Here is a 22009-nt window from a genome sequence, read left to right as displayed (position 1 = left end):
AAAATTCCCGTGTGAAGTTCGGGTTCTGGTAGACCCATGCTTGCTACGAGTATCTGGACTTGGAGATCCAAGCAGTTATGTAGCTGGAGGCACGATCCCTCAGTCAGCAGAAAACAGGTATGGGGATGTTAAAGAGGGGCTCATAGAAAGAAGCAGATTCTGCCTCAAGTCTGGTAGCAGCTGTAATCCCAGCTTGAACCATCAGAACTGAAATTTAGCTTAATCCTTGCTGCCTCTGCTTTGCCACAAAGGTACTAGCTCCTAAATTTAGATTATATTTTAATACTTAAGCTGACAAAACGGAAAGAAGATATTTTCCTGTTCTTTATTCTCTTCTTGGTTACTATATAAAGGAGATTTATCTTTGGGTCCAGGGTCCTCTTGAGCAATTGCAAGACATGTGGAATTGAGCCATTTGTTTGTGATGCTTCTTTGCTAGTTTGTGAATTTCAGAGAACCTTGAGGGATTTATAGGGCCCTTAATTAGCCTCTTGTCTTGTACCTATTACTAAGCACACAGTAAAAATGGAATCCAAACCTACCATAGAGTCCATCACTCATTATAGTATAGGGAATAGGATCTGTTCAGTTGCTTTTTGTGCTCCCTGTGATTATGAGTAGTTGCTCCCCTGTCCTGGGCTCAGTTTCCTCTTGTTTGAGTAAAAGCCTGGAATGAGACACGCTAGATCTGCCCTATTGTGGGTTTAAAAGATTTTGAACCATAGATTTCATGTCTCTGAAGTTACTTGCCCTTAGTTTTGTGATATAAACCACAACGACTTTTTATGTTGGTGAAATAAATATAGTGTGAAATTTACCATTTTTACCATTTGTAAGTGCAGTTATTTAGTATGAAGTATATTCACATTGTTGTGTACCACCACTCTACACTTCAGGCCTTTGCCATCTTCCCAGACCAAAACTCCACACCCAGTAAATGACTCCCTCCCTCTCAAGCCTCCAGCTCCTGACAGCCTCTCTTTAGCTTTCTATCTCTATGGTTTTAACTATTTGAACTACCTCGTTCTTAATAAGCAGAATTATACAGTCTCTGCCCTTTGCTTCTGACTTATTTTATTAGCATATTTTCAGAGCGATCCAAATTGCATCATGTGTCAGAATTTCCTTCCTTTTTTTTAAGGTTAAATAATATTCCATTGTCTGTCTATATCACATTTTGACTAACTCTTAAAGTCACATAATTCGAAACCATCTGGAAAAGAGTATTTAAAATAAATTTCAGAGTTCTTTAAGCCCAAGTACCAAGTAAATGAATAAAGAAAATCAGACAGTGTGTTTGTTCATCATGGCAGCTGGAAAAATGAGAAAGTGGGGTGTTTATTCTCAAGCACATCTCTTCTCAGTAAATCTCTTAAATGTGGCAGTGTTCTTAAGCACTCCTTTTTAAAAATGGGTTGAAAATTTAATACCCGTAAGTGATAGAGATTTATTTTAAATCTTGGAATATTAGAAAAGAAGGGAGATTGTTGAATCTGGAAAAGAGTATATGCAGAAACTTGTGAGAGAGTATAGATCACGTGAGTAAATCCATTTCTCAAAACTGTGTAAGCAAAATTGTGCTTTTCATTGTATATACAGTTTATCTAAAAAAAAACTGAGTGAAGGATAAGGAGTGATTACAGCAGGGTTTTTCAGCCTCTGCTCTGTTGGCATTTGGATTTTTAAATCAGGAACTGTCTAGTGTGTTATAGGATGTTTAGCAGCATCCTCTACCCCTCTCCCCACCAGGTGCCAGTAGTAACTTCTGGAATGTCCCAACCAGTCACCTGTTGTCTAATGCTGTTTTGTTAACCATGGGTGAAACATATGACAGTGGTCTCTCTAGACTGTGTTGGGGAGCCTAGATGTATAGTGGGTTTTGCCATCTTGGTGGTATAGTTACACACTGTGAGGGTTTTTCAGAACATATCCCCCAAGTGAAGTGACAAGTGACTGAATCATTAATTAGGTAAGAGGGAGAATAGCTGTATGTATATAAGTTAACTAAGCCATATACTTGGTCTTTGTGTAGTTTACAGTGTGAAAGCTATACCAAAATTTGAATTTAAGAAGGAAAGAAGCAGGGCATGACCCCATGATGGGCTCAGCTGTTTCTCTTTTGTGCTAACTCACTGAAGAATTTAGCATTACATATGTGGGTCTTTACTTTTCCAGAGCGTACCTTTATCTTATCTATTCAAGTTTTTTTATCACTACTGACAGGGCTGGTGTCCACCCTGAGCTGTAGGAGGCTCTTTAAGAAGTAAACCCCTCGGAGCCCTCCAGTGCGGGAGATGCCTAACTACCCGCATGGCACACTGACCAGCCTTGGGCCCTAGGACCCCATCAGCAGCATGAGCCACTTCACCCAGAACTTTTCTCTGAGGCCAGAACAAATTGGCCGATGGCTACCTCTTGCTCAATGCTTTGTGCCTGAGGAGAAGAACTCAACTCTTAGCTACTTTCAAAAATGAAAATCAGTAGATTTCAAGAAAAGTGGGGCCTTTCACCTTCATTTCCCACAGACAGCTGCTAAATCTGTCTGACTAGTTCCTGCCTTTTTTGACTGCATTGCTTTGTTAAAACCTAAGACCAAGGTTTCCATCTGTTCAACCATCTGGTGAGGACAGAATTTTATTGTGACTGGCCAGGGATTGAAAATGTCATCTCTCTCAAGATATGAGGGACACTGGAGAATTATGTCTGGTTCATTCAAAATTCTCCCTGTCATTTAAGACTACACAATTTTTTATGCATATAATATATCTCTGGGAAGTAGAAAGTATAGAAGAAGTTTATAATCATTGATTTTTTTTTCCCTACCATCAAGTAAATGCTAAGACATGGCTTTGATTTTGACAAGGCTGTGAAAATTGGCTATATGGAAGATAAAGTTCAATCCTCACCAGGTCTCAAATAGCATACTTTAAAAACAGAAAGAAACATTTCCTGTTAAAAATAATATCAAAAATACCAGTTCAGGTCAGTCAAATCTTAACGTGTTCCCACATTTGCTTTAGATCTTTTCTATGTAAAGCAAATCATTACAGTTTGTTGCCAAAGCACCCCCTACCATCGTTCCCCTCCATGCCCAGAGGTAAACTTTATTCTGATTTTGATTTTTATCAGTCCCATATGTGTTTTGATGTTATGTATCTATATATTTGCAAATAATATGTGATTTTGTTTGCATTTTTTTTTAAGCTTTATATAAATGGTACTATGTATATAATTTTCCTGCTGGATTTTTTTTGCCCAACAAATGTTTTTTGAGATTTAGTCATATTGAAATATGTTGTTTGAGTTCATTCATTTTAACTTCAGTCTCATATTCCACACATGAATATGCCACCATTTGTTTATCCTACTTATTGTTGATGGACATTTAGATTGCTTTCATTCTTCTGCTTTTATAAACAGTAAAGGCAGGGAACACTTTCTTACATGGGCAGGATTCCTCTAAAAGGATGTTAAGTATGAGTTCTGTGTTAAGGGTTATGCATAACTTCAAGTAAGCAAATACTCTCACTGTGAGTGTGAATTTTATTGCCCTCTATCCTTGCCAGCACTTAGTATTATCAACCTAATTTTTACTTTTACCTATCTGATAAATGTGAATGGTATACAGTTGTGTTTTTAATTCGCATTTGCTGGACAACTAATAATGTTAACTGTCTTTTCACATGTCCTTTGTGCAGATGAAATTTAGCCTATTCATATTTCTGCCCCACTATTATTACTGTTGTTCTGGGATTGCTGATCTTTTGTGCAGGAATCACTGTGTGTTCTCAGTATTATTCCTTTGCCAGTATTGCAGCTGTCCTCTACTGGTGTGTGTCTTTTCAATTTGTTCATGTGTCTTTTGATACAAGCTTTAACTGATAGATTATTTTAAGGTAGTGTAGAGTCCTCTATAGAGTGTGAGTTTTGTCCATCTTTTCAATCTTTCCTGAGTTTCACATTCTTCTCATTCCTAAGTAATAATAATCTACTTTATTCTCAAAAAATTTTTTATGTTAAGGTCGTTAATCCACCTGGAGTTTAACATACGAATCCTTTACAGGCATGTACAAAGAATGCCTCTTTCTGAGGAAAAGAGTCAGCAATCATTTCTAGTGGGGCACTGGGACATGTTCTGATGCTGGATTCTACATCTGGTCCTCAGACAGTATATACTTATTTCTTCTCTGCTTTGTACACATTTTCATCTCTAGAAATCGAGGAAAGTCCAAATGCCAGCACTTTCCTAGCAGTTGAGTATCCTACAAAATTCAGGCCTTCACTGAATTACAGTATTGCATGAAATGACTCCCTAATGTAGTTTCCTCACTATTTTCTTTAATTAAGTTTTTTTGTTTGTTTGTTTAGAGCTGTTTAAGATCACAGCAAAATTGAGGGGGAAATCCAGAAAATACCCATATGCCTTCTGCTGCCATACATGCGCAGCCTCCCTTACTATCAGCATCCCCCACCAGACAGGTTACATAGCTGTCGCTGATGAACCTACATTGACACATCATAATCATCAGTCTATATAGCTTACATGGTGATTTACTCCTAGTATTGTACAGTCTACGGATTTGGATGATGTATACTGAAATGTATCCATCATTGTGCTATCTTCCAGAGTAGTTTCACTGTCCTAAACACCCACTGTGCTCTACCTATTCATCCCAGCCACTGTTGCCAACCTTCTGGCAACACTGGTCTTTTCACTTTCTCCTCAGTGTTGCTTTTCCAGAATGTCATACAGTTGGAATTGTACAGTATGCAGCCCTTTCAAATTGATTTCTCACTTACTAAGAGGCATTGAAATTTCCTCCATGTCTTTTCATACCTTGATAGCTCTTTTTTTTAATTATGTTTATTGAGGTAACTAACATTAGGTTCCCACACTGTGTGTTTTAGAAGTATAGTTTCATACCTCTACAAATACATGTTATCACACCATGTCCACCACCAAAGCTCTGATAATCCTTCACAACCGTGCATTGGGCCTTCTCCCCTGCGGCTCCTGGTAGCCTCAGTTCTGCAGACACATTTTGTTTTGCCTGTCCCTTTGCTTTTTATATTCTGCATATGTGGGAAATCATCTGGTCTTTGTCTTTCTCCTTCTGACTTAGTTTCACTTAGCATAAGTCCCTCTAGTTGCATCCATATCATAACAAATGACAAGATTTCACCTTTTTATAGCTGAGTAGTATCCCATCATATATGTACCACATCTTTACCCACTCATCTGTCACTGGGCACTTGTTTCCATGACAGCTCATTTCTTTCAAACATTGAATAATATTCCATTGTTTGGCTATACTACAGTTTATCCATTCATCTCCTGAAGGCTATCTTTGTTAATTCTAAGTTTTGGCAGTTGTGAATAAAGTTGTTACAATTGTCCCTATGCAGGATTTTGTGCTGGCCAAAGTTTTCAGCTCCTTTGGATAAATACCAGAGAGCTCAATTGCTGGATCATACAGTAAGAAAATATGTGTGTATTTGTCAGGAACAACCTGGCTGACTTCCAAAATGGCTGTACTGCTTTCCAGTCCCACCAGCAGGGAGTGAGAGTTCTGTTGCTCCACATGCCTGTCAGAGTTTGGTGTTGTCATTGTTAAGGATTGGTCATTCTAATAGGTGTGTTGTGGTATCTGACTGGTGGTTTTAATATGTAATTTCTATGATACATTTGATATGGAATATCTTTACATGCTTATTTGCCCACTGCTCCCCTCATCAGTGTACTTCGTCAGTCAGCCTTTTCTGCTCCCCACTCTGTCTCTGGTAAATCCTCTCACTGTCCCTGCACCTCTGGCCTCTACCCCAGTTCGGTATGCATAAATAAATAAATCTTTAAACAAAAATGTGACCACTACCCTAGCATTAGCTGGCCTCCACCCTGCCACAGAACCACCATTTCTTTTTTCCTGGTGAGAACAGTAAAAATGAATTTCTCCACTTTCCAAGTAGTGATACCACATTTCACTGTGGTCTCTGGTTATTTTTCCTGGGTAATAAGAATTATAACAATGTTTTTTCCCTTTATACTCCCATTTATTTTCCAAATTTTCTTCATCAGAATGTATTACACAGTAGAATGTTATAAATCAGCTTTGGGGTAGTAGGTTGTATCTGTAAAAAGCGGCTGGTAATATTCTGCTTCTCCTCCACAGCTGCTGCTCGACACCCACTCCCTGAAGATGGTCCTGCTCGATCTGCCTTCCATTGGCTCACAGGTGGTGAGGAAGGCACCGGCCAGTTACACTAAGATTGTCGTGAAAGGCATGACCCGGGCAGAGATGATCCTCAAGGTGGGCCTGTCTTCCGCAGGGCTTTGTTACAAGGAACTTGTTATTTAATCACTTATTCCAAAGAGCACTGGTTTCAGAAACATGGTCAGGACCTATTCCCAGCAATCCCCACCTATTCCAAAGGACTGTCCACATTCTTGGGCTTAGAATAAAGCTTAGCCTCATCAGATATTGTAGAAAATCAGTGAACCAGTAATTCTTCTTGACAAATGACTTTTTTGTATCATTGTAATGAGATTCTCTTGTAATAAGACTTGGCCAAGACTGGGAGTCGGGTGGCGTTGTCTCTGGATCAGTGTCTGAGTCAGGGATCTCTTTGCTTCTCAGAAAGAATTTTTGGCGCAATTATCAACTCCTCCTTTCCACAGAAGTCTCTTTGACTTTCTGTACTCTGCAACTTCTGAACTCCAAACAGTTCTTGCAGTGACTGAGTCTAATTAGAAAATGCGTTTTCTGTAGCCCCATATTACAAATTACTATTTAATATGGAAGGCAGTGATGAGAATGTCTTGAGCCTTGAGCTAAGCCTTTAGCACCTGCATCTGAGTCCCACCTGTACTTGTTGAGAGGCAAGGGGAGAAGGCTAGAGAACAGATGGCCCTGTCATGGAATGTTCTTAAAAGTTCAGCACCTTTAAGTTCTTCTCAGTTTAAATGATAGCAGGAGTAAAAAGTATCAAGCAGCAGGAATTGTTGCTCCAATTGAATGTGGAAAGAAACTAGGCCATGAGGACATTTCTATATTTGTAGTGGCTGCTGCTTAAGGAAGTTTTAGAATCTGTTTGGTAGCTTTCAAGTGAGGAGAGATGCTTCCCTACCATCCTGTTGTGGGTTTTCCCTGAGGGCCAACTCTTATCTCTCCCTTGACAGGTGGTGATGGCCCCTCATGAACCATTAGTGGTATTTGTTGACAACTATATCAAACTCCTCACAGACTGCAACACAGAAACTTTCCAGAAGATACTGGACATGAAGGTTAGCTCATTGTCTTGTTTTGCCCACATGCACATCCTTTACACACTCAGTGGTCTTTCATGGGCTTTCTCAAAATGGATATGCCTGGCCCCATGCTAAAAACCAGATTGTAAGAAGCCTTTGGGGGGGAGGGGTTGGGTAGTAAGAACTTCCTCATTCTCATGGTACCTCCATGTTCAGTGGAGGCAGTTGGAAGGAGAAGAATGAAGAAAGCTATCCTCCCCCTTCTCTCTCAACCCCGTCTTTCTCTTCTTTTTTATTACCATTTTGTCCTCCTCTGCTTTTCTCTCCAGCTAGATTTGGGGCTGATAGCTCCCCTGAAGAAAGTGTTGGTCTTCAGCTTCAAGTTATCTTGCTGCTCAGGGAGCCCACAGCATAGAGCATAATGACATTTTCCCTCTGGGCCATTCTGGGGCCAGTCTTCACAGTTATTCTCCTTTCTTTTCATCCTCAGGGGCTGAAGAGAAGTGAGCAGAGTAGCATGCTGGAACTCTTCCGCCAGAGGCTCCCCACTCCACCCACAGGGCCAGAAGGCTCCAGCTCATTGTCACTACTGGCTCCAACCCCCGAACAGGAATCATCTCGGATCCGTAAACTAGAGAAACTAATTAAAAAGAGACTGTAGGAGCACTCCCCACTCCACCCCCCAACCGTGACTCTCCACACCCCGCTTCCAGGAAGCCCCTCTCCTGTGCTCACTCTGATCTCAGATCTTCGGTCTTGAACTTGGATTGTTAATGTCTCTCTCCCATGCATTGTCTAATTTCTGTGCTAACTGGAGAAATTGAGTATGACTAGGTTGTCAATGGCAGTTTAGGTGATCTCTGATTCCTGCAGGAGAGGCAGCAGGGAATGAAGAGCCTGCAGATCACTCACTGTTTCCGGACTGCACCATTCTATCCACTTGTCACTGGCTCTCAGCCTCACCTCTGCAGCCACATCCTCTGGCGCCTATACCGTTCCCCACCCTGTGCCTTTCCAGCAAGCTCAGGCAAAAAAGCCTGGACCTCACCCCTTCCTCTATCTGCCACTAATGGAGATCACGGCTGTAGCCAGGCTCCTCTCCTGCTCATTGGGTTTGGCTCTGGGGCCAAGTTAGCAGAGTGGCAGATTACAGATCTAGGAAATTCACCTGCTTTATGAAGACTGTGGAACCTGACTCCTCTCCATGTGCCTGGTCCATATTTTGCTTCTGGTACATTTTATAATTTGGTCAAATTATTCTGTGTCCTCCCCAACACTCAATAATTTCCATTTCCTTCTCTAAGGAGAGCATCTCTCTGGAGGATTGTGTGTGGCAGGCCTGGAAACAGGTGCTCCTGGCCTAAGTATGGGGTAGACCCACCCCTCCCTCAGAAAGGGGGTTCTGTTGTGTACCTCACAGTGTGATGTAAGCAGATTATTTTTCCATTTCTTTTTTTTAAGATTAATTTATTTATTTATACATACAGAGCTGGGGTACAGACCAGAGGTGCAGGGGCTGTGAGAGGACTCACCAGAGACAGAGTGGGGAGCAGAACAGGCACATCTATGAAGTACACTGCTGAGGGGAGCAGTGGGTGGGGTCAGGAGAGGTCTGCCACGCCATGTGGGTCAACTCCAATGCAAAGATCAAACTCATGCTGAAGTGGCTTTGGTTTCTTAGTGCTGCGCTTTAAACCTTTGTGCCACCAGGGAGGACCTATTTTTTCCATTTCTTTTTTTTTTTTTTTAAGATTTATTTATTTTTGCATACAGAACTGGGGTATAGGCCAGAGGCTCAGGGGCAGCGAGAGGCTTCACCAGAGACAGAGTGGGGAGCAGAACAGGCAGACCAATGAAGTACACCATTGAGGGGAGCAGCGGGCGGGTCAGGAGAGGTCTGCCGCGCCGTGTGGTCACCTCTGGGGTAAGCGGGAATCGAACCCATACGGAAGTGGCTCCAGTCTCCCAGTGCTGTGCTTTTACCCGCTGCGCCACCAGGGAGGGCCATTTTTTCCATTTCTTTATCCCTTCTTTGTTCCTGACTTTTAGGTGATGGACTTCCTTCAGTAAAGGGACACCAGAAAGTTGTTCTAGAAGAAAAAAGTCCTGGTATTCTCGAAGCAGTGAGACACCCTAGGAGGTCCAGACACTGTTTTCCTTCCTGCCCATTCATTCTCAATTCTAAAGTAATTTCCAGATTCTGGAACAACAGAGGTGATAGGCAGTGCCAGTGTGTCCTATCACTTTGCTACTGACAAAAAAGAACCTGGTTCCGCGTTCACTTCAGGAACATGGTATTAAGCCTTTGGCACAGCCCTGAGTGCACCCAGCCTGTCTTCCCCGGGCTGTCTGCCAGCCTGGCTTTGCAGAAGAGAATTGCCTCACACAACTGCTTCACTCCTGCACATCACTTTGCATACAGGACCAGGTAACGCATCAGGTAGTTGGCCTGACTCACCTGGCTCACTGGAAACCAAGCCTCAGTTAACCATGACCAGAGCCTTAGGGTGTCCACTACTAGTGTCCACATTTGTTCAGGAATTATAAACAATTTGTTGGCCCAGTGGGGAGAGAGTAAGGAAAAAGGCAGTGTTTCAGAAAGTACCCTAACAGGCCTCGGATGAAGTCAAATTATAAATCGCACTGAAACGGAGTTTTCAAGATAGAGGAAGTTTCCTGAAAATTCATAAAACTTGTGACAGGCACCTAGTCAGAGATTTTTAAGATTCTATTTGTTCCTGTATTGTTTTCCCAGTATAACCACTCTGCACTCCACTGTTAGTCTCCACTGCTAGCCTGAGCTTTATTCGTTGGCTCCAACCTTTTCTTTCTGGTCTGGGACTCTCGGGTACTGAACATCTCAAGCTCAAGAGTACTGTAATGCAAGTAAGTGGTAGAAGAAAGTGGCAAGGCCTTTGGCTGCACTTTAGTAGGAAAAGCTTGCTAAATAGTAAGTGCAGGAAGGGTGGTGAGGGAGGGGCTGGCCTCACACACAGGCAGCTCAGTAGATGAAGTCCACTTTGCCAGGATAGCCATCATGTTGCTCTGGTAAAGTTATTCAGCCTGCACTGATTGAGGTTAACATTGTCTTCCTGCTCTTGAAAGAAGGGGCAGCGGGCTGCCTTCAGCAGCACTGCCGTTTCAGCCATCTGTCATCGACCTGGGGAGCTAGGGAAGCCAGGGGCCTCTTGCACCTGGTTCTTGTCACTCTCATTGTTTACAGACCCACACTTCTCTTTTAGTTTGTTCATAAGGAATCATTTTCTGGATATCTCCATGATGGCATTGAGATGTCAAGCTGGTTTTCACCCAGTTGGTGGTCACAGCCAGAGAAGTTGCATTCTTGATTTATTACATTGTCAGTAATCTCTAAGGAGCCAACAGATGTCAGTAGGAGTTATGTTAAATGTCTTGTTGATGGGGTCTGAATGCTGCATCTGCGTCCTGTAAAGACAGAGCTTGTCTCTCAACTGCGGGCCAGCGTCAGAATTGCCTTTTACAAACGTGGATGCCTAGAGATTCTGAATCAGTAAGGCTGGAGTAGGGCTCAGCATGTAAGTTTAAAAGTTCCATGAGTGACTATAATGTTTACACCTTGTTAAGAACCATTTCCATAGAGAGAATTTTGCTTTACTGAAGGATTCCTCTAGCACATTTTCATAAATGTATACTTTTTTCTGACACTCTAAGTGGATTGGAATTATTGTACAGTTGTGCTGGTAACATGGTAAAGGTTTTTTGTCAATAGCTGGCAGCTTTACTTTTAAGCCTGGGTTCATGGTAGGGGTGAGGCAGAAATTGTGCTGTTCCCACACTGACTAGGATTCTTCCTGTTTTGATGACCAAGCCCCACACAAATTTATTTATTGTCACTTGGAACAAACTTAAGGGCGCACTCATGGGTGAAAATAGTTGTTAACTGCTCTTTTTCAGGTAAACTTAGATTGTCCTCATTTCTTTCCACCACCATCCCACCCTGCCCCCACATTCTCTAATCCCTTTTAAAAATGCTCAGAAGTCACTTTATGTGGTAAAAATAAATGCTGGTAATTTATAATTGATAAATTATTGTCTGTTGTTCTTATTATGGACAGGATTCTGATAGCTGGCTTAGAGGAGCCAGGCTAGAGAAACATCTGTTAAGATCCCAGCAGTAAGCCAGGAACCACACTGTACAAGGTGTTTTAACCTCCAGATTCAGCTCTGGAATTGAAGCTGACTATCATCATCCCTTCCTCTCTTGAAGAACAAAAAACAGGTACCTAGGATTTTGTCTGCCACCCAGAAAAGGATTCCTGCTTTCTTGTGCCATGGGTGGCTCCTTGGCGCAGGTCAAACGGTAGTGAGAGTAGACTTCCTGAGAGACAAGACTACCCAAGCAAGAGAGCAGCGGAGAGGACCCGGCAGACAAGGCAAGTGAGCAGACCCGAGTTGGCTTCCTCACGCAGGGGAGGGGTGTTAGGCCAGCCTATCCTGAATTGCCATTAGGAAGTCTAGCTCCCTGTTTACAGAATGCTAGGGCGGATGCCAGAAGTTCACAGCTGGAACTGTCATTTCTCTCCCTAGGAAGAGAAAAATCTCCAAAATAACTAGCTTGCTTGAGGGTGAAAGCAAGTGTTTCACACTTCTTGTCTACTCCAAGTCAGAGTCCTAAAAATAAAACAAGTAGGACTGCACTGGTCCATTTAAGCAAATAGCCTTGGAAAGTTGGACACATGAAAAGCTGGCATGTGTAAATGTGTTGCATTTTATACAGTAAGTAAAAATTTCCTGTCTCACTCTAGTGCTTATCAAAATAGATAACCTGTAGGGCCCTCAGAGTTCTATACCTTGGGGAGATATAAGTTTCCTTAAAATAAAGGTATTGCATTTTTTGTGCGTAAATATCTTTCATTTTTCCCATCTGGAAGTGATTTCTTGGTGCATAGTAGAGCATAAAATACGACAGTTAATTAAAGCATTACTGGCTGTCATTTGCTAGAATGTATTTCCTTACTGTTGACAGAAAACAGAGCAGACTAAAGGAAAGAATTAGCAAGGCTGTGAACTTTGGGCTCCCCTCTTGCCGTCTGCCTCCCCCGGCCCCCACCCTGGTGAAGATGTGTCCCTTCCTTGATGGCCTCAGGAAGCCTTTCATGAGAACAGAGAGGCGTTCACCAGCAAGGTCGGGGCTTGTCCAGCCCTGGGGAGCACTCCCAGTAAAGGTATAGGAATATTTCTACTGCTGATCTGGAGCCTCCTTGGCTTCTGGATTTCCGCCATGTTGACTTTCCCTTCTCCATTTTACTTTTCTGATCACAGCCTGCTTTTCCTTTGCTTTCCCAGTGACTTCTCTCCTGTATACAGTAAATTAATCCTATGTCCTTAATAATTGGGTGGGCATTTTGCAATGAACTTTTGGGGAAGTCTGGTTCTTTCAGCAGTGGAAAATCTTGCAGCTCTGGCTTTTGTTTGGCTTCAAGATCATTACCTAGTTTCCATTCTTTATTTTCACCAGCTCCCACTTTAATAGGGAAGCCAGAGATCCATATGATGGGAGAAGAAACTCTTCCTTATAATCCACCTAGAAGAGCAGTGCCAGGTCACCCACCTGCCAGGTTCTCTTACCTCCAGAACCAGGCCTGTGAGGTGCCAGTAAGCACTGGGATGTTGGAAACTTCCACAGAAGACCCAGCCTCCAGGTCTGGTCTGGCACTTAACCAGTGGGCAAGTCATTGATCCTCTGAGCCTCAGTTTTCACTATCTGTAAAAGGGATTTTGGTTAATAGGTCTGGAAAAGTCACCCAAAATGTCAGTTTGCAGCCTACACTCTGCACCATAACACAATATAAACTGTGAAGTGATGACCGTAGCCTAGTCTGAACCACAAGGGGTTGACCTGACTAGATAGCTGGTGTGGGACACCAGGTGGTACTTGAGTCAAATAACCAAGTGACACCTGCTGCTGTGTGCAGGCTGTGTCCACCACAAGCTTCAGAATACTGCTCTTTGCCTTTTTTTTTTTTTAAAGATTTATTTATTTGTGCATACAGAACTGGGGTACAGGCCAGAGGCTCAGGGGTGGCAAGAGGCTTCACCAGAGACAGAGTGGGGAGCAGAACAGGGAGATCAACGAAGTACACTGCCGAGGGGAGCAGCGGGCGGGTCAGGAGAGGTCTGCCACGTCGTGTGGTCACCTCCGGGGCAGGCAGGATCGAACTCAAGCGTAAGTGGCTTTAGCTTCTCAGTGCAGTGCTTTAACCCGCTGCGCCACCAGGGAGGGCCCGCTCTTGGCCTTTTTAATGTTTTGACCTAAAACATTTTGTGCCTTAATGTTACTCAAGTGTTTCAAAAAAGTTTTATCCTCTATTGCATTTACCCTGGAAGCTGTTGCTTCCGTAGCATTCCAGGGTAAACCTGCAGGCACTGAGAAGGGCGCATCCTTCCTCCTGGTGGTCCTGCCAGGCTGCCTATTGTGGAAAATAAAGCACGTTTCCTCTAATGCAAATCAGAAGTCTTGCCAAAGGCTTCCTTCCAAAAATGCTTTAGATATGGTGTCTGATGTCCATACACCAGACTCTTCAGCTGCCATTCCTGGCAGGGACAAAATTCTTGCCCCCCCCCCTTTTTTTTAACCTACTCTGCCAAAAATTGTAACTGAGATTATCCTGAGACAGGCAGTCCTCGCTGGAAAGCTTGAGGCTCATCAGCTATTTGGATTATTTTATAGTTGCCTTTGAAAGAAGTTAAAGCCAAAATAAAAAAAAAAAAAAGAAGAAGTTAAAACCTTTCCCAAGATCAATTGAATCCCTATAATGAGCTTAAAAGCACCGATTGGGCTCTCTTGGGCCCCTTTGGGGGATATTGATAGAATAAATGCTGGCAGATAGTGACATTCTGGTAAAATAGCATAAATGTTCTGTGGCCTAAGAATGCTTATCACTTAATCTGCTGGCTTTGTAGCTTCTGCTCAGTAATCAGGTGGAATTTGCACAGTTGTTCTGCTTGCTGTTGCTCAGGGTAATTTTTCAACAAGTAAGAAAAAAGAAAGAACTTCTCAACAAACTTACCTTCTGGGGGTCAAGAAAAGTATTTGGGGGCCTTCCTAGTGGCACAGGGGTTAAAGTCTCAGTGCTATCAAACTATCACCAGCCACTGTGGCCTGAGTTCAATCCTTAGCCAGGGAGGTGACCCACATATGGCTCAATAGACCTCTCCTGTCTCGCCCACTGCTCCCCTCAGCAGTGTATTTCAGTCAATCCCCCTGTTCTGCTCCCCACTCTGTCTCCGGTGAATCCTTTCACACCCCCCTACACCTCTAGTCTATACCCCAGCTCTTGTGTGCATAAATAAATAAGTAAATGTTTTTTTTTTTTAAAGGATAACATTTTTGCAGCATGGACTGCAGCTTTCAGGAGTATCAGGTGAAATGGTCGTGAGAAATTCACTTCTAAAAAGTTTGTCAGTTTTGTGCCACTGCAAAAGAAAGGCACTTCTCAAGGAGATCCCACAGCCTTACCCCTGGCACTGTTCTTAATGGATCACAACTGTGGACTCTGCCACTGACTTGTTCAGTTGCCAGAGGAGGGCGCAAATGGTACTTACGGTCCCGACTATTTTAGCCCTGGGCCTTAGCAGGTAATAATTTGATCATGAGGAGGCCTGTAAGGGTCTGAGCCATTCAATACTATTATATACATAGGTGGGGGAGGGCTAATTTCTGAGTGCTTAAAACATCCTGGATTATAATAGCAATTTAATCTCATCAGGAATCAAAATCCCTTTTAAGTAGGTATTGAAAGCTCCTCCTTGTGAATTTGGATCTGGAGGCCTAAAGGGCAGATAACATACAGCTATATGGCCAAGGCCTTGGATTGCATAAAATAGAGATCTTGGTTTAATCTAGCTAAAATTTGCAAATAATACCAGTTTTGTTTTGCTTCAAACAGACCTTTTCCCCTTCCCAGACACTTCAGCAACACAGATGGAGCAAGGTCTGCATAGATGGGAACAGACTAAGACACCAAGATGGCTCATCTTAACATTTGCAACTGGAACACAATTGAAGGTGCATGTTGTGTTATTACCATTTTCAATATTTAGTTTTAGAAAGGCATAAAACAATGCATTCTTAAAGTGAAACCTTTGTAGAGCTCTTTCACACACACAAAAAAAACACATTGAAGACGTCTAGGTTTCCCCAGAAGTCAGTTTGGATTAATAGCTCCTGTGAGTGGTTTCTGACCTTGCGGTTGGGGTGGGGGGAGGGTAGCATTGTCACTTGTACAGAGAAGAGCCCCACTTCAGGTTCACCAGTCACTCAATAATACACCTGAACCCAAATCCTGTCTGAAGACTCCTGAATTGAGTCTTGTCTGGTGCAAGGCAACTGTGTTCTAGAATCTTCTTGCTGAGTTGCATCCTGTGTACTTTCCATTTATTTGTAAGCCTTCCCCTCCCTTCTCCCTTAACTCCTCTGGTGCCTTGCTTTACTGGCTCCAGTGTTTATTGTTCTCCCTCACTGATTTTCTTTTTCTTCTGAGTCAAACAGTCAAGTCCCCAAGTCTAAGCTCCCCTGTGGTTTTTCAGTTCAAGCACCTTCAGAGAACTGTTCTCTGAAGAACTCAGGCTGTTCTCTCTGAGATTTATCAGACCTCAAGTTCTTGCCCTTTCCCTTTAGCTGACTGCAGTTCACTCGCACAACCCATCATGAACGCATGTGTCATCTCCAGGTAAACGGTGCCTGCCTGGAATTTCCTGCCTCTAAGTGGCACCACCTTTCTTCCCTACTTCTCATGCTTGAAGCCTGAGTTAGTCACCCTTGACAATGCTCTTTGTCAACAACTATAGCTAGTGTATCATAAAAAATTGTCTTAATGAATAATTATACAAACAACAGTCATGGGAATCAAGAGAAAATCTAACTCGCCTCTAAATCAAGACACCGCCATCCAGGAAGGTGACATTTCAGTGTGTGGAAGCCCTTCTCTCTGGTCTCCCTGCTGGGCCCACCTATTTGCACTAGGGGTTTCTCAGATGGAGTTGGTGTGAGCTCACTCCCCTGGGCTTCCTCTTCCTCAGAGCTGGGAACTGGGTGTTTCTGCACTGCTGTCTCTAGGTCCTATACCTTATAAGACAATGTAATAATAATGCTTATTTTCAAAGTACAATATTACTGTGCTTGTTAATAAATGAAAACAATGTGGGACTGCATCATGCTTTTCTCCCAAACTTTCCTGTGTCTATGTGGAAGAAAGGGATGCTTACCAACAAAAAATTAAAATTGTATATATTTGCATATTTTTCTGCACATCACAGTGCATCATAGACATCCTTCTCACATGTATAGAGCTGCTCCTTTTTCATGGCTGTATGGTATTTTATAGTCCAGATATGCTGCCATTTACTTGGCCTGTCTCCTATCAATACACACAAAGATGGCTTCTATTTTATGGGTATTAGACACACATAATTGGTGAAAATCTTTGCTGACTTGTATTCATGTTTCTGTAGGATATTCATCTAAAATTGTTTTATTCCTATTAGAGGTGATCAGCTTTTGCAAGTCACCCTCCACAAAGGGTGCTGCACACCCCTTCCCATCACAATTCATGTGTACCTACATCGCCACATCCTCGCTCACCCTAGATGTTTCTTCCTGTTTCTTGATCTGGAGGATGTAGTTCTGCAATTCTTGGCAGAAACCCAGTGAACAGAAGTTCCTCTTTGGTTTTCACTGCACAAAACCAAATGTGACCCAACCGGTACTGTTGTCTTGCTGCAAGAAAAATCTTATTCCAGGTCTGTTGTGCAAAGACTCCAGCTTCCCTCATGTCGTTCACAGCATGAATGCCATGGCCATCCTTGTACATTTGGACAGGTACTAGTTTGGTGTTAAGTGGAGCATTTCTCTGTGTCTTTAGCTCCATGCTTGCCTACCACAGCTGCCCGGGCATCCTGTGCAGGGTAGAGGTGTATAAAGATTTATAAATAGCTGAAATTGTAGTTCTTTAGTAAAAAAGAAAGTTTTGAAGGTTGTCAAGTGTGTTGGCGTAGTTTTTGTTTTTTTGTTTTTCTGTATTCTAAAAATATGTATTTAATTTTTTTTTTAAGATTTATTTACCCATACAAAACTTGGGTACAGGCCAGAGGTGCAGAGGCGGTGAGAGGATTCACCAGAGAGAGTGGGGAGCAGAACAGGCAGATCTATGAAGTACACTGTTGAGGGGAGCAGCAGGCGGGTCAGGAGAGGTCTGCCACACTATGTGGTCACCTCCTGGGAGGGTGGGGATCAAACTCATGCGCAAGTGGCTTTAGCTTCTCAGTGCTGTGCTTTAACACGCTGCACCACTAGGGAGGGCCTAAATGTTGTCTCTTTAAATGTTAAGAGACAAAATCCTAAAGGACTTTGCCTATAATCCATAATATCACCATTGAAAAACAAATGGATTTTGACCTGCAGATGGGGAAGCAAATATCAGAGGGAATATGATTTGGTTTTGAGAACCCCACCACTCTGGGCTGTTTTAGTATAAGAGAAATCCTTGTAAGTATGAGAGAAATCTGATCTAGAAGCCATTGTTCCCCAGCTGCCAGCAGTTCACGAGGGCCCCATGAAGAAACTCTGTTCAAGAGGGCGCCTGAAGGAGAAACAGTGTCTGAGAGCATTGTCCAGCTAGACAGGACTCAGGACTTCCCTCATAGGCTCAGAGTCCCTCATACCCTATCCCAGGGAAGTGGTGGCATCCCTATCTGAGCTTCAAAAATAGTGAAAGGACCAGCTGATTGGAAGAGACCTTAAGTTTGGACAAGAGGGATGCAGAACAGGTGGCAGCAGGACATCAAAAGCTGGAGATGGCATTTCGTGGCTAAATAGAACAGGTTCCAGCTCTGTAGAGGCCAAAGAGCTAGGAGAATGACCATCAACCAGATATTGCCAACCACCCCGTCCTTGCTGCCATGATGTCCTCAGATGCCACCCAGGCAAAAGGGAAGGACAAAAATAGTAATTACTCCAAAATCACTAATCACTTCCAGAAGATAAGAAACTGAATTGCCAAAGCAGTTTTTCCAATCTTGAGAGAAACATGTGAATATGAGCAAGATTGAGTTCCATTTAAAAAAAAAAAAAAGCAGGAAGATTTTGTATGCCAAAGTATGTAGTCACAAAACAATACCCACCACAAGTGCAAAAGAATTACTAGCTCATTGCCATGGACCTGAGGTAGCATTTCCTGACTCCTGGTACCTGTGTAACCCCTTTGTTGGCTGCGTGAGCAGAAATGGAGCCAACTCCAGAAGAACTGAACTGGAGGCCTCCACTCAGTGAGGCTCAGCCGGAAGAGGGGCCACCAGAGCTGTGCCCCCAGGGCTTTGTTTAGACTTGGTCCAAGAGTGTGAGCAAGCCAGCATGCCCTGCCTCCCAGGCAGTCAGACTTTGGCTGTCTGGGTGTGGCCACCAGGAACTGCCAGAGTTGACCAGGAAGCAGGTGATGTTTGGTAAGGAGGATGCTTAGGGTCTCCTCTTGGTGATAAGCAGAGACCAAGAGACCTGCCCCTTTGCACACTGTTCCTTCTGCAGGAACAAGCTCCCCTCCCTTCTTTGCCTATCTAGATTTTATCTGAGGCTTTAGGGTCAGCACAGCACTCACTTCCTTGGAAATCATTCCCCAAGCTTCAATCCCCCTCCTTCCCCCAGGCTGGATGAAGCTGCCTTTGTGCTTCCACAATGCCTGGCACACATTTGGCACCTGATAGGTTTTGGCTGAATGAGTGAGTCTTGTGGAACAGCAGACAAGAGTCCTAAGACCTCTAACCCAAAGAAGACTTGGATAAGATCTATCAGCCTTGGAGTAGAAGTGAAATGGATCCTGGGAGAAACAAGTCTGTTATCTGCTGGGAAATAGTATCTCAACTAGAAGCACAACGCTCAGATTCCTAGCGTCCAGGTGATGGAATGCCAGGAGGGAGCTTGCATCAGGAGCTCTTTGATCACAAGTGCCCAGAAACACAGGTAGGCACTGTGCTGTTTGGAAGGCTTGGCTCGAGGTGTGAAGGATATGTGACATTCTAGAAACTCCTGCTTCCAATGTGGCCTGCAAACAACAGGAGGCACTTTCTCAGGTCGTAGCAGACACTACAAGCACAATTCCTTGATGCTAAGGAAGTTTAGCTCACTTCCTTGGAAGTAGCTGAGCCCATGTGCTTGAAAAGTAGGGTGCTGAGCTGGGATCTTGTGATACTATCTGATGCCTGGTAGAGCTCTGATTCTAGCCAGGGCTGAAGTTGAGTATTTCTGTCATTCCCCAGTCCAGAATGCCCCTTGGAACATGGAACATGGTTCCCTTGCAAAGAAACCCCAAAGCTAGGCCTGACTCAGGGGAGAGCGATTTGACTTGCAAAAGCATTATCTGTTTGTGGTACTGTCTCTTGGTCTAACCCTGCAAGATTCAAGTTTGAATCCTAGGGAGGGAGAGAGGTGTGAAGGAAGCCACACTGTTTCATGACCTTCCTACAGAAGTGAACAGAAGGGCTAAAAGGCTCTTAGCTACAGAACAGGGCAGAGCTCTGGCACTTCCAAGCCTCAGGTACCTCTCTCCACCAACAGTGTGGAGATAGTGCCCAGGGCCTTGGGCAGTGCCTGGAAGGAACAGTAAAGTGGTACCCATGGTGGCCTGGCACCAGCTTCTCCTTGGGCCTGGTAGGGCTGATGCAAAGGACCATCCCATAACTTAGCAAACCAGAGACTGATGGGGTGTTGGTGAGCAGGAGAAGGAAAAAAAAATTAATAGTTGGCAGCGGTGTGTGTATGACCAGGTTTTTTATGGGCATATGAAAGATACCTTCAGGGATTTCCAAAAATGCATGTCAGTAACTGGAGGGGCCTGCAAAAGTGTGGGGCAAGAATCAGCAAAATTCAGGTGAACACCCCCCCACCCCCACCCAAGCTGAGAAAATGAAATGCAAAATTTTTCTTTGGTACCTCTCCACTCACCACGGGTTCTTCCCCTACGCCCCCCAACCCCCACCATCTAATTTTCAGTAAAGATTCAAAACTGAAAAACATGTCTTCAAAGGCATGTAAATGTCTTCAGCAAAGTATCAGAAGTTCCCAACGGAAGGGAGCTGCAGACCACAGCTGCCTCCCGCCTGTGCTTGTGGGTATTCTGCTTTGAATTTGGGGTGGGAGAGGAATGCACTCCGGGGCTTCTGCCCCTGGGACACAGCAGGTCAGACCATCGCGTGGAACCAATTGGCCACCCCCACGTATGCCCACTCCCATCTGTCCCCACAGAGCCCCTGAAGGACGGATTCCCAGGTGGACCTGAAACATCAGAGCCTCTGAAGCTGCCTCTGGGGAGAGACCAGACTGACCAGGCGGACCAGCCCTTCATTCCCTGGGGGTAATGACAGCACGCCCTTCTAACTGTCACGCCTCTCAGCCCAGCAGCCAAGGGTCTTAACTTCATTGCTCAACCAAAGGCTATTTTTCTGGGCTGCAAGTGCTTGTCCAGTGTGAATACACAGAACAGAGCCAGGAGTGCAAGTGTATTGATGCAGTTCCAAGGAGACCATATGCCCCAGCTTTGCAGAATCCCATCTGGGTTTTATTTTGCAGAGGCCACAGCTCTTTTCTGTGTAACTGGGAAGCTTTGGGAGAATAGTCTCAGCTTACAGATAGGCCTGGGAGGGAGGAGGGGGTCATAGCTCACATGCAGGGGTGGTAGTTAGCCCCGCACGCAGGATCAGCCTGTTGCCAGCTGGGCTCTGCCAGGTCCCAGTTCTGCACCTGACTTGGTGGTCTCCAGTTGAGAGGTCAGAAAAGGAACCAGCCACACCAGATCTTTGGCATCCATTATCGCTATCTGGGTCCTGCCACCTTTGTGGGGCACCGGGGCCCAGGGTTCTGAACAACCTCAATGGTGTACATGCACCCATGTGCTGTGTTAGGTTCACGTATGGCTTTTAAGTTCAGTTCTTTACTGAATATGGCTGGCGTCTTTCAGTGTTCTTTGAAAACTGTAACTCTTAAAATATTTGAGAAACCAAATAAAGTTCTCTTTTTTTAAGCAGTGTAGTGGACACAGGTGCAAATGAAAGAACCTGATTCACCAAGAAGGCAGAGCTGCAGAGCACACAGGCTCCAGGGCTGAGACTGCCAGGTGCTAGGCCCAGGGCACAGCCAGCACGCTAGGACTGGCAGGGTTTTTGGGTTTTTTTTTTTTTTTCGTTTGTTTGTTTTTTTGTCTTTACATTTTTTTTATAACAGTTTATTTTTACATCATTTTGTACATTTTTTTTCCATCTCAATTGTAATCCCCGCAGGTTTCCCATCCCCAAGTCACCCGTGTGCCATCACCATAATCCCGTGCACTTCCCTCCCCACCCCCCCACCCCCGTTTTTGATCCCATTCCCCACTCCATCCCCGCAAAATGTCTCTGGTCTATGGTTGTTCATTATTCTTGTTATTTTCTCTTCTGGGCCATTATACTCCTGCTATGAGTGAAACCATCCGGTATTTTCCTTTCTTTTTCTGGCTTATATGAGATGTTTTTTTATGCAAATGCTGCTTTGAAATTTCAGCCAACTGTTAGTTATCCTTGCTAATGGGGAGGAAAGATATGGGGATATTGCAAAACCCCCAGCCACTTGGGTCCGGCTTTGGTGCACACGCCATGTGCCTCTGGCATCCGACCCACCTTGACAGTTACATTTGCTTCATATGAAACTTGAGACTTCCTGGGCGCCAGCAGATTTGGGCAGGGAGAAGCCAGTTAGACTCC

The 22009-nt window shown here is 43.9% G+C and overlaps 1 protein-coding gene across 1 annotated transcript in view; it reads left to right on the top strand.

The window, feature by feature from the left end:
* VPS53 (vacuolar protein sorting 53 homolog (S. cerevisiae)) overlaps positions 1 to 7912 on the top strand; it is a 127616-nt gene extending 119704 nt beyond the window's left edge. Inside the window, exons 20-22 of the mRNA XM_004684807.2 lie at positions 6171 to 6308; positions 7178 to 7282; positions 7737 to 7912. Coding sequence (XP_004684864.1) covers positions 6171 to 6308; positions 7178 to 7282; positions 7737 to 7907 — 414 coding nt within the window. The 3' untranslated portion in view covers positions 7908 to 7912. The remainder of the gene's footprint in view (positions 1 to 6170; positions 6309 to 7177; positions 7283 to 7736) is intronic.
* The last annotated feature ends 14097 nt before the right edge of the window (positions 7913 to 22009 follow it).

This window comes from Condylura cristata, unplaced genomic scaffold (genome assembly GCF_000260355.1).
Source record: "Condylura cristata isolate star-nosed mole 26May11 unplaced genomic scaffold, ConCri1.0 scaffold00017, whole genome shotgun sequence".
Classification (NCBI taxonomy): domain Eukaryota; kingdom Metazoa; phylum Chordata; class Mammalia; order Eulipotyphla; family Talpidae; genus Condylura; species Condylura cristata.
Note: the sequence above shows the minus strand (reverse complement) of the source record. Positions and strands in the feature narration are given on the sequence as shown.